The following is a 12,571-nucleotide window of genomic DNA, read 5'->3' on the forward strand; positions in this document are numbered from 1 at the left end:
TCCGATCTTTAAAATTCAATCAAAGAAATATATGTATATCTTCTCTAATGTAATAAAAACTATTACAATTATAATAAATTGTTTGTACTATTTAAGATTAAATCCTTCTCCTTCCTGTCAAACTTTTTTTATATTTTTCTATTAATTTCAGGTGGGGAAGTTTCTAGTGGAAACAATTTTATAGTATTCAGTGACATGTTTCTTTAAGATTGTTTTTTTGTGCTAGAACCTTTTTTTAAAGAAAATTCCGTGCTTCGTAGTCATTAGAGGTTGTTTTCATTTCACACGTATTATAGTATGTGTCATTTTGCACATATATCACCGGTCGCTCCAGCGATTATCCACAGTCACACACATTTTCTGTGCAATCGATTGCCACCGCTTCGTACGGTGCTTTCACCTCAAAAACGAAAATGTATTGAATGATATGAATTTTTTTGGAACTATTAAGTGTTTATAGTATGATTGTGCCTAATTACATAAAATGATATATTAGCAGGTTATAATAGAATACAGATATTTTATCAAGGATTAGGTAAGAAATAATCAATAAAAAGTAATGAAATAACATTTTGAAATGTTTGTAAGGTTTTTTTCTGAATTTCAAAAGTGTAAAAAAATAAATAAAATTCATTAAATGAATTAGCAATTAAGTGAAATAAAAAGTGAGTTTCTCCATATAATCATAATAGTTATATGTCTTACATAAAGGAATATTTTTATGGTAGGATAATAAACGACAGTTACGGAAATTCAAACATTGTCATTAAAGCACGAGATATATAGTAAGGCTGACAATTTGCATGTATTTTCAAGTAGCATTTGTAGTGTTTTAAGCACTGGATCGTAAAATTGCGATCGTAAAAGCGACACTCTCTGTTTAAGGGTTTTATTTGAATGGATATTGGTCGTTTTAAGTTAAGAATTATTTTTGTTTTATTTTACTTCAGCTGTCATAATTGCCATTTGTAGTTTTTACATAAATAATTTTCATGTAAATTCTTTCTTAAAATTAATATCTTAATGTTACCTAAGTTTTTACGTCCTATTCAAGGTTCTGTGATGATGGTTACATTTTTGTGTCAAAATTCAATATTAACCACTTTTTGTTGTTTTTCGGGTTATGAAATCATTTCCTTTTGTTTTTGAATATTAAGTAAGTACATGAGTGAAAAAAAAATCACACTGACTGAGGATGTTTAGCAATAAAGTAGCTAATAATAATTAAAAGTATTTTATTATAATTTAATTCAATAAAATTAAGAACATAGTTCATTGATACTTAAAATATACTTCACTTATATAATTTTCTGAGCAATTTAACTTTTATGATAACTCATAGTTTGCAATCTATCTGACATTATTTTAAACAATACATAATATATATTAAAAATATATATTATATTCATGTACTACAAAACAGATATTTGTCGTTGCTATACAAAAATCAAAATCATTACAATACTGTTTGTTGTTATGAATTATCGGCTTTCCACAGAAATTAATATTTTTATACCATAAAAATCGTAATAATCTTAAAATCTTAACCAAACGTAAATAATTATCAAATTACAGTAATCTATCATTGCTTCCTTATAAATAACTAAAATTATATCTAAATAATAAATAACATTTAGTGTTATTCCAAACTACGCATATTAAATTATATTTACTATAACAGTCACTGGAACTTCAAACATAAAGATTTCCTATACTAACAAAGTATGGCCTAAAATTTTAGATAATCTAGTTACTTAAAATTTTGATGTAAACAAAACACTGCACAAACAAACCATATGAGATCTATACGAAAACCAAATCGTCACATACACTTACGTCCACAAATCTGACAATTCACACTGATGTTACATTTAACTAATAATACTTTTCAAAAAACTAAAACTAATAGGTAAATGATAAGATATTTATTTACATTTGTTTTAAAATACTTCTAAGAAATAAAATTAATTTATATAATAATTAACGTCTCATTATATCTTCTATGCTAAAACCTTTTCTTGGACCGCTCGATTGGCTCGTTCCTGGTTTTGGATTTGTGTTTGGCTGAATGCCAACTATATTCTTAATTCCATTTGCAATGCTAGTTGAATCAGAACTAACACAGTCCTTGGAGTTACTTTGTGAAATATCATTGCTACTCGTTACAATAGTTGATGTGCTCGGTATTGTATCTTTAGGAGGAGCATGTTTGACAATCAAATCTTGAGCCACTGTTTGTTGGGGCCCTAACACCGAATGAGGAACTGGACCATATGGTATTTGTGGGTGTGGAGGAGGCAAGGGTAAACCAAATTTGTGATATGGTTGCATTGCAATTAAAGAAGGTGGAACCCCTACTACAACCTCACTTCCACTCATTGGTGGTCTTGGCATAGTTAAATTTGTTGGTTCTGGTGAACGACTCCTGTAAACGGCTGCGCAGCTTCTTATATTTTCCCCTATATCGGGAGGATGACTCCTTTTTCGGAATGGGCCTAAATAAATTCCTGTAGGTCCTGGATCTATCGTCGGGCTAGTCATTTGATTTATTTTTGATGTATCAGGGTTAGGAACCTGGTGTAAATCTCTTCGAATTTGTAGCTGAGGATGTCTCACTTGATGTTCGGAATTCTCTGAATATCGTAATTCCTTCTCCATTATTTCTTCAGATGTATATTTTCGTTTTTCATAAAAGTCTGATGAATGCATACGATATTTGTCTTGATGCTGTGGACGCATAGTATAAGGGCTAGCTCGATCTCTAGGTTCATTGTGATGACAATGAGTGCGTTCTACTGGGGATGGTGATGCGGGCCGTGGTCGTTCTTCACTTTGTTCTCTACCGATACTTTCGATAGATGATGAGCGAGCTCTTCTTACTGGAGAATGTTCAGGAGAAGAAAGGTCTTGATCTTCATCATCATATCCTGGCTCAATTGGTGATCCAGATCTCCCCATTTCCTCTTCGCCTACATCTAAAACGTCCCCTGTGGGAACGTCACCGACAGCATGAGTTAATGCATGCCTCCTCAAATCACAATTTCTTCTAAATACTTTTCCACACGAATTACACTCATAGGGTTTGTGATCGGTGTGGGTGAGTAAATGTGTTTTAAGATTAGAGCGTTGGTTGAAGCTTCGACTGCATACAGGACATTTGTGAGGAGATTCTTCCATGTGAAGGATCTTGTGAACAGCCAAAGTCCGCGATTGACAAAACCCTTTCCCGCATTCTGTGCATTTAAATGGTTTCTCTTTTGAATGAATGTACCTGTAACCAAAAAAGTGAAATTGAGTTCAACATTCATGTATACTTTTATAAGACATTATTATACGAACGTTAATCGAAAATGGTCATTAAATTATCCACCCATAAAATATTGTGGTTTAATTAAATGTCTGTGAATAGGAGGAGTCGTTTCGAGAATAAGGTCCAGATTACAGCTTGAAATTTATTTTAAAAATTTGATTGCAATATGTTGGTAAGATCGAACAGGTTTTAATAACAGAGAATGTGAATTAGCATTTATTGTTATAATAAAATAATCAAGTCTACACATTATTTAGAGGTGTAATTTATGTATTTTTTTTTATAGGATATACGCAACTTTGTAATATTATATCAACATCACAATTTATGTCCATTGACCACGATTTGCGCAAAACCACCTTGAACGTGATCTGAGTAATTTGAGACTATATTCTCAAGGCGAGTGTAGAGAAGCATGCGCGAGTTTACATTTAAGCCATTCTTGAAAGACCTCTGGAAATTTATTCCGTTGTGTAATAAAGCGTCAAAGAAATGGCAGACGAGATCAATTTTATTTGGTCGGGTCCTACAAGAGTTCCAGTTCAGCCGAATCGAATTACGTTAAAAGCATTTTGTGGCCAATCGCTTCGATTAAAATTATTAACGTGGCGAGGTATTGGGTTGCCGGTGCCGGACTAATGATTTTGCACATATAAAGAATGTCTACCTTTATGTTGAATTTCATTCTTAATTTTCTTTTAGTATTGAATGATTTTTATAACATAATCATTATATAATATGTAAATGGCATTTACATATTTACTTTCCAAGTTGCATCACTTGTTCTACCATTTTGTTTATGAAAACTAATGTTTGATATTAAAGCTGAATACAAATTTCTGTAAATTATTCTAAAGTATGTGCAAACTTGTTGTTTGAAAAATTAAGATATATGTAACTTAGTTCAGGTCATTATTTCAATGATTTAAACGATCTTAGGTATTGACTTAAAACTTCGTGAACGACCGTTACTGATAAAGTTTTAAATGATAGCTCACAATTCATAATTTTAAAAACCGAAAAGGAGATATAAACTGTCGATTTAATAATAACCTTTATATTTATTTTAAGACTCTATAAAATTAAGGAGTTAAACTTAATGGTGCGTTTTTGAAATATAAAATAAAAAGTTAGAATATTTATGTGTGATACTAATTCCGAATTAAAAATTTAAAGGTTTCATTATTTAAATAAGCTCAAACGTCCCAAGCAAGCGATGAACATTAGTGAGGCGAACTAATGATAATGGAATCCTTAAATATTTCGTTGTCGTCATGTAAGGAATGCATCGCGTAAATAATATGTCATTACTATGGAAGATAAACAAAAAAGTGTAATGACCTCGACCATCTCGTGTTACGATGGTTTAGAGTTTCATCAAGATTGTGTTTGATGGCGTCTCGGCGTCATAAAGCTATAGCTGAGATTTATTACTTTAAGATTTTGTTGGAAAATGTAGGTATTCACGGACACTGCTTTATTATGAAGGCATTTGTATGAACATTTTTAAATGCACCATTCACTATTCACGGCATTCTTAACTGAGATGAAGTTAGCTTCGTAAAAAAAATATTTATTATTGATTAAGTCATCTACTTTCATACTATTTAAGTAAATTTTTCTCTTACTAACATAAAATATTACTTTAAAACTTCTATGAATGAGCTTTTGCGAGAAGACATTTGTATTTACACAGCATCACGCAAATATTAGGATGGGCCAACTGACCGGTTTCGTTGTAATGAAACGTTGAAAATAAGACTTTACGTAACCGATATACGGTTTTAAATGAAAGGGCGTACACATTGAATCAATATTGCATACTAACACACAATGTAACGAGAAATAGGAGGTTCCAATTATATCGCTTCTTTTTCAATCAAAGAGTTCCACATCTATATTCAGCATCATTCATTGTGTTTTTCAAACTTATAATAATATTCACATATTACATTCATATTGTGACCTAAACGAATTAATTAAAATTTAAGAAGTTGTCATTTAATGTGTGAATGACTTAAAATATTTACTAGATTCAATTCTGTCATTAAACGGTCAAAAAAAAGTGTTCCAATTAAATAAAAATCTGGCACAAATATCGGCATCAAAATGACTACTAATAAATAATAAATATCTAATGAACGCGATATCTTAATTCTAAAATGAATTGAGAAGTCTATCCGTGATTAACTACGTGGGATGACGGATTTGGAACCACTAGTCGGACAACTTGACCAACATCAAAGCAACGCCGACGGATTCAAATTAACAAGGCAATTACCGCCTTACTTTGAAAACGTTAACTCAAAACCGACCAAGACAATAAAATCTAGAGTTAGTACAAACTAAACATAACATCCCGCCCCAGATAACGTGAACATCTTACGTCGCTACGACTAAATTATATCATTAGTGGTCAAAAATTTATGTTTATTCAAAGAATTCAAAAATTATTAACTCAAAAAGATATTAATCGGTAAAAATATACATAATTAATGATATAAACAAAGTTTTTCCTACCCAATTCCTTATCGCACCAGTTTGATCACGTTTGAAGTTAAATAAAATATAAGAAACGGCTGTCTCCTCTTAGGCTCTTATTATACTTTAAGATAAGGATCGCTACGGACAGTCACTCAGAATCCCATCAAGACCCGGCACGGAGATTAAAAAAAGTGAGACTCGAAATTACGGAGAGGACTGTAGCCTCCCGCTAATGGCTTACATTAAAAATATATTCCATTATGATTACCGGTTGTGTTTATTATGCATTCTATTGGAGGCCGTTTGAAAATAAACCTTAGAAAGAGAATTACAAAGTGTTACTAAACAATTATAAGAAGTGTCAAAAACTTTTGCAAAATCTTATTCGTAGTTCACTCAACTGGATGTAAAAAAATCTCAAGTACAAAATTCATTGAGAAAACGCGGTGAATTCGTCTTTGCCAAGAACAGGTTTTTGTAAACGTCCTCGTTTCTTTTTACAAACAGTACAACTGTTGTGACAGCTTAGCGAATATGGCGTCCGGATATTTTTGGTCGCGTGTCTTATAACATCGGTCATTTATTTTAGTAATAAAACGTTAAGCGAGAAGTGCTAAGAGGACACTCTAAATAGATACGACTATAATGTTCAATATTTTTTATTACTTAAGAATTATTTTCACATCGACCCGGACCAACAGATTTTTTGTTCCAATTCAATCGTGCCTCAAAGATTGCCTATCTCTCGAAGCTGTAATTGACATAGAATAAATAACATTTAGAGTAAACGGAACGGGTGTGATATTAATCACTTAAATGTAAAATGAAGAATAACTTACTATATTTTATATGTATATTGGTATGTTAATTCTCAATTGATATATATATTTTTTTAATTAAAATTTTATTAATTATTATTCGTGACTTCGTCCACGTTGACTTCAAAAATTGGGGTCAAAGAGAAATAACAAAGCGTTAGTAAAAAGATATGTTAATGAATCGGCACTGTCATTTATAGTTTTTGTAACATTTAACATAAAAGTGTGATGGTTTCATCCTGGAGGAATTAATTAGGAATTTCAATATTAATTAAAGCCCACATATTATTCTGATGTCTAAAACTATTACAGAAGAAATTAATTTAAATCCGTACGTTCTGTGTTAAAGACGTCAACATCCGTACATACTCACAAATTGTTATCGTTTTAAGCAGGAAAAATCTATATTGACTGAAGTAAGTTTACTTTCGAAATAAAAATTTCTTTTCTATTCGTACTATATTTAATATAAGCTATATTTTCGCTTATACTGGATATATAATTTTTTTAACACGTGTGAAATATGAAACAACCACATCTGGGCAATCGAACCCTAAAACTGAAACTAACACAGATATTATGTATAAGTTATTAAATAACAAAAATCTTTGTTGATAATTATCTGAAACACGTATTACGGGTAACTTGATAATATTTTTCTTGCGAGTATTATTTAGGGGTCTAAATTATTTTCCAGTAGAGTGCGGGTTTGTGGCGGAATGCGGGGTCATCGCTCTGCACTCCACCTCGGACGCTCTATCGCCTAGATTGATGAAGCCTTACTTATCTTTTTTCTCTTATTATTAGAACATAAAGTGATTATTATATTATTAAGAGATTTATATACATAAAATATGTTATATACCATTACCAATGAACTAAAATAAAATTGCAATGTTTGAGCTTAAAGTTAAATATGCAAATGAGCGATTTAAGTGTAACGTAAATTATTTGCACCCACATATCCTTAGTCGGTAGCTTTATGTAGTACATAAATTTTCTGCTAGAATTGGTTACAAGCCGCGCAACGTCACAACTAAATCAAATCTACTTATAAACAGCATATATTAACATAATCTAACCATTTGTATATTGTAGAGGCAAATTATGGAAAATCTTTAAAAATTTTACATGTAAATTATGGTAGAAAGAAAGTTATTTCTTGATTATGTTTGGATTTGGACATATTTTAGACACTCGGAACTTTTGAAGCTTGTATCATTTAATTGTAATGTGATATGTTGACTTTAAATGACATTAATTTTTAACTCGACATCCATCAGAATTTCACTGTATAAATAAAATAAAAAATATACTATTACGTAGAATGATGATTACATTTGTTTTATGTGTACAGTATAGTGAGGTTTCACAAATAGAGCAAGCAAGAGTGTGCAACCATATTAAGGCTTATAAAAGCAATTGTTTCTCGTAGTAAACCCACGCAACATTTTATCTCCTAGTTACCACAGTACGTAGTCTTTGTCTTTACTGTTTTCAACTTCCATAACTATTGAATTATTTACAAGATTTTAGCTTCGGATTTGCTTGCGTTTAGGGTGATTTTTTTTAATACAATATGATTGAAAAACAATCTACACACTAGCGGAACGTTACCCTACCATATTCCAAGCATTCTTTAAATTAGTTCAGTTTGTGTAACAAACCGACATGTTCACATACTAATTGTGAAGCTAAAATGTTTGTCTAATTATTTAAAGATTACTTTTATGTAGGACCTTGAAAATAATAACAATAATCTTAATCATATTGTACTGAAAGTAATCTGATGATGATAATGTTATTTATTTTTAATTAACTATCAATATATTTAAATTACATGTAATGTTTTAAAATTACACAGCACGGTATGTATGTATTCATAGCATGCTACCTACAAGTGTCGGTAGAAACAAATGCCAACGTTCGACTTTCAGCTAATTAGCATTAGAATAGACTTAGTTTGAAATATTGAAGATGTCGTGGTGAAATCTTTAGCGTCCCCGAGGTCATTAACTGGGTTGTTCTATATGTACTTGTTATTATAAAATTTTAACTTCGAACACTTAAGAACTGCTATTTATTAATCATAAAATTCTGTAGAATGAAAATATATTTTTATAGAGCACACACAGAACTCACGCTAAACTAGTTCTACTACCCGAGGTACGGTAATCATGAAGTGATAATAAAATAGAACTGGCAGTTTTTGTAGATGTAGAAGCTCGAAAACAAAAGGCGGATGTTCGCAGCAAGCAATTATCCAAAAAAAAAACATGTTTCTTTATTTCCTTATCTCTATAAAAATAATGTCTATTACGTTACACCAACTGCAGTAGCTAAACGTTTACGTCGTAGTAACACATGCAAATGAGTTACAGTTCACACGATTTTTCGCGTGCGCCATTAAAATTCCATGTATTTTTTGTTAAACATTTCAGCGGAATATGTACTCGTGTTTTTATGTTTACTATACATTTGTTTTTTGCTGCTGACAAATCATTGCTTCCTAATTACTGTTTAGTTTGGGCGTATAAAAAGATAATGGTTGTTTTTTTTTTTTTTCGGTGTAAAGAAGATACAAAAGTTAATATACAATTGAGATCTAAAAGATGAATTAAATATTAGGCCTTTGTAAAATTTTATTCTTTACAAATATGATGCCAAGCAGATATAGTTATTAAACGTTTTCCGCTAAGGGTTATAATACCCAAAACTTCTGGACTCATACTTAAGGTGTACTTAGAATGATTGAAAAGTCGTTAATGATCATGTGTGGTCAAGATAATGCATCATTAGTGCGGTTCACACAAGTTCGATAGCTTGTTAGCGTTTTGCGTTCATTGCTTTTACAATCACTCGTTAAAGCACAGCCAAGTATTAAGCTACTTTAATGAGACTACCAAGATCATGACATGCGCAGTACGTGAATTGTATTTGTTAATGTATTTTATTGTATAATCCAAGGTTTACGATCTCTCTTGTGTTGAGTCATCTTCAGGTTAGAATTTTTGTTCCCTAATATGACAGACAATTTATTGTATAAATCAATTTCAATGTTTACATACCTGATATATGCATAACGTACTAGAAAATAGCTAACCAATAACATTAGCTATTTTCTAGTCATAAAAGCAGAGGTATAAAAACGTTTTGATGAAGAAAGTTTTCAAACTTTTTAAATTCATATAAAAAAAAAAATTAATAAAAAAATAATAAGTCGTTCCGTCGTAGTTGCATAGTTCCACGGCGTATCATTTATTTTGTGTTGTTATACTAAAGAAATTTTGTATTCGTCGCGCGGCTTTATAAAAAACCAATCCCCAAAGTTGGACAGGTACGTGGACAAAAAATAAATAGAAAATACTAATGTAGCGCGACGAAGTGGTTGGTTCAAGCGAGATATGTAACCCTATATCTGATGTTGACTCTTTATAAAATATAAAGTATTCTAAAGCACTTAGCTTCAAATGTCTTCGTTAAATTATGTAATAAAAACATCTGCTATTAAACGAACATATAAATGTTGAACGGAAAACTCAGATCAAAATTATTATTAGTTAAAACCAGTTCCGGATATAGAATCATTAGCTGATATAAACCTATATGTTGATTCTAAGAAGTATGTCAATAGCTAATATAACATCGTTATATGCAAGCGGCATGTGAGCTCGGTTCTATAAGGTATCCTACTATACAGATACCAGATACCACACTCAGCCGGTTTGTCGGCCGGGCATAATGGGAGCGACGGCTCGCCACTGCCGCTTCACACTCAATTTCACCTCTGACTGACGCAAACATTTATTGTGCTTACTTTGCCTTGGCATCAGGTGCCTTACCTACTACGTAGAAAAAATAATCATAAAAATTAGTATTTCTTCCGCTAATTTCAGCAGTTGATGTTGGTTTGGTGGTTATTAGTTCGTCTGGCTTACAATTGTCGAAAAAACACGGCGCCTAGTGAGTTCATACGGATAGTCGATACTACATGTTAACGCTTCAGTGATCATGAAATTTAATCTGGTACAAAGTTACAATTTTTTTTTTATTTGAGGTGTTTGAAATATTTTTTACCTACATATATATACTCACCTCTAAACATATATTTATAGTTATCTGATTTCTTGAAAAATTGGAACCGTAATATCACTCTACTTAGTTTACATATGTTTCATTTTGTACTTTGAAGTTATGTTATTTTTGATGCTAAGTGAAAAGGTAACAAGTTATTGAAACTAGTTTGACTTATCAGATTTATGGTTCTGTCAGTTGATTCATGATGGTCTCGGTAAGCAATTAAAATGGAACCTCTCAATACCATTAATCATACATTGATAGGCCCCAAGTATGAATCAAATTAAAGTTTCATAATTACACAAAAGGTGTTCAGAGTGAGGATATCGCTTACAGGTCAATAAACTATAAGGAATTAAGAAGTAGTATTTAGTAGATCTAGTAGTTGGTTTTATGCAATATAGTGTTATCCAGTAACGACCACTAGAGCAGATTGGGTGTTGATAACATTTTCAAATGTATATTATGCTTTATCAAATGAACTTCTTAAAAACATTGTATAGAAAATAAAATAATTGGCTAAAACTTCTTTTTTAGTCTAAAAGATATTAACGAAGAGAGATTGATTTGTTTAATTATTGATTCACATTTGTTTAGAAATATTACTATGTAAAAACCCTGTTTATGTGAAAGTATATATCTGTTAACACGTTTTTGTTTAATTCAAAAACTGTCAAATTTATTATAAAATACCTTAATTCAGATGTTAAAAAGTTGGATTGTTAAAATCAGATTGATTTTTGTGCCACAAATTTATAAAACATGTATTTCTAGAAAATTTGAAAAAGAAAAAAGCTAGTGTGTAGATCAAATAGTGTGTAATACAAAGAAAAAGTCCTTATATTAAGATGTAACAAGGACAATTTTTTTAGGCAAAACATAACAAAGATTTAAACGAGAGATAGGCGCTTAACAAATTTATCTACGCTTTTTGTTACAAACATGAAAATTTATTCTACTAGTCTTGTCTGTAGGTAAACGAACTTGAGATAATGATTTGAGCATACGAATTACATATAAATATGAACGGAGTTTTAGTCGCCTTCTTTTGATGTCGACACATATGGTTGTTTTTTTTTTTAATTTAAGACCAATAGCGTAATTACTTTAATTAAGTCCACACTAAGTTTGGTTCTTTGATGTTAAACTATTATTACTATCAAAAATGTTATGAAAACGATAGATGGTCTTAATCTTCCATAAAATCGAACTGTTAAATGTACCTGTTGTTATCTCGTTATAGTCTCTATCACTATGAAAATAAGGGTTATTATAGCTTTCTAAGCTTATGTACGTGCTTGGAAAAGATTAAAAATCCCTCTTCTCAGGCAGTGGTAATAAATAACGCGATTATTTCTTTAGAACTGGCTTCTTCGAGACTTTTTTGTGAGATTTCATTCTGAAAACCACTTTGTTAAAGTATTAAGTCGAATTTTTAATCCTTGTATTTGAAATAAAAATGAGCTTCCTGATATTTAAATTTCACATATATATAAGAAGAAAACATAAAAATACAATCTAGCTATGTAATTTTCTCATATTTCAATCAAAATACAAACATTTCTGATTTAAATACATGAATTTATAAGTGTAACTCTCTACTTTGTTTATAATTGATTAAAGTTCTACGGGAAAGTCATTCCCATCCGTGGATCCAAGGACAACCAGTTAACTGATGGAGTTTATATCCCATAGATACTGATAACATCTATAGATACAGAAAATAACTTCGGTCACGTACATATATCCCTAAAATATTGTACGATCATCGATAAGTTTTATAAATGGTTGTCGATATGTCACTTATATGGAATAGTTATAGTGTATAAATGATTTAAATTAAACAGTTTTTTTATCAAGGGACATAATCATTCGCAAAAAG

General features: G+C 30.8%; 1 protein-coding gene across 1 annotated transcript in view; it reads right to left on the reverse strand.

Moving 5' to 3' along the window:
• Positions 1 to 1,218: 1,218 nt before the first annotated feature.
• The window catches only part of LOC116771409 (protein bowel), a 22,826-nt gene continuing 11,473 nt past the window's right edge, over positions 1,219 to 12,571 (reverse strand). The window contains exon 3 of the mRNA XM_032663258.2: positions 1,219 to 3,271. Coding sequence (XP_032519149.2) covers positions 1,981 to 3,271 — 1,291 coding nt within the window. The 3' untranslated portion in view covers positions 1,219 to 1,980. The remainder of the gene's footprint in view (positions 3,272 to 12,571) is intronic.

This window comes from Danaus plexippus, chromosome 17 (assembly GCF_018135715.1).
Source record: "Danaus plexippus chromosome 17, MEX_DaPlex, whole genome shotgun sequence".
NCBI lineage: Eukaryota > Metazoa > Arthropoda > Insecta > Lepidoptera > Nymphalidae > Danaus > Danaus plexippus.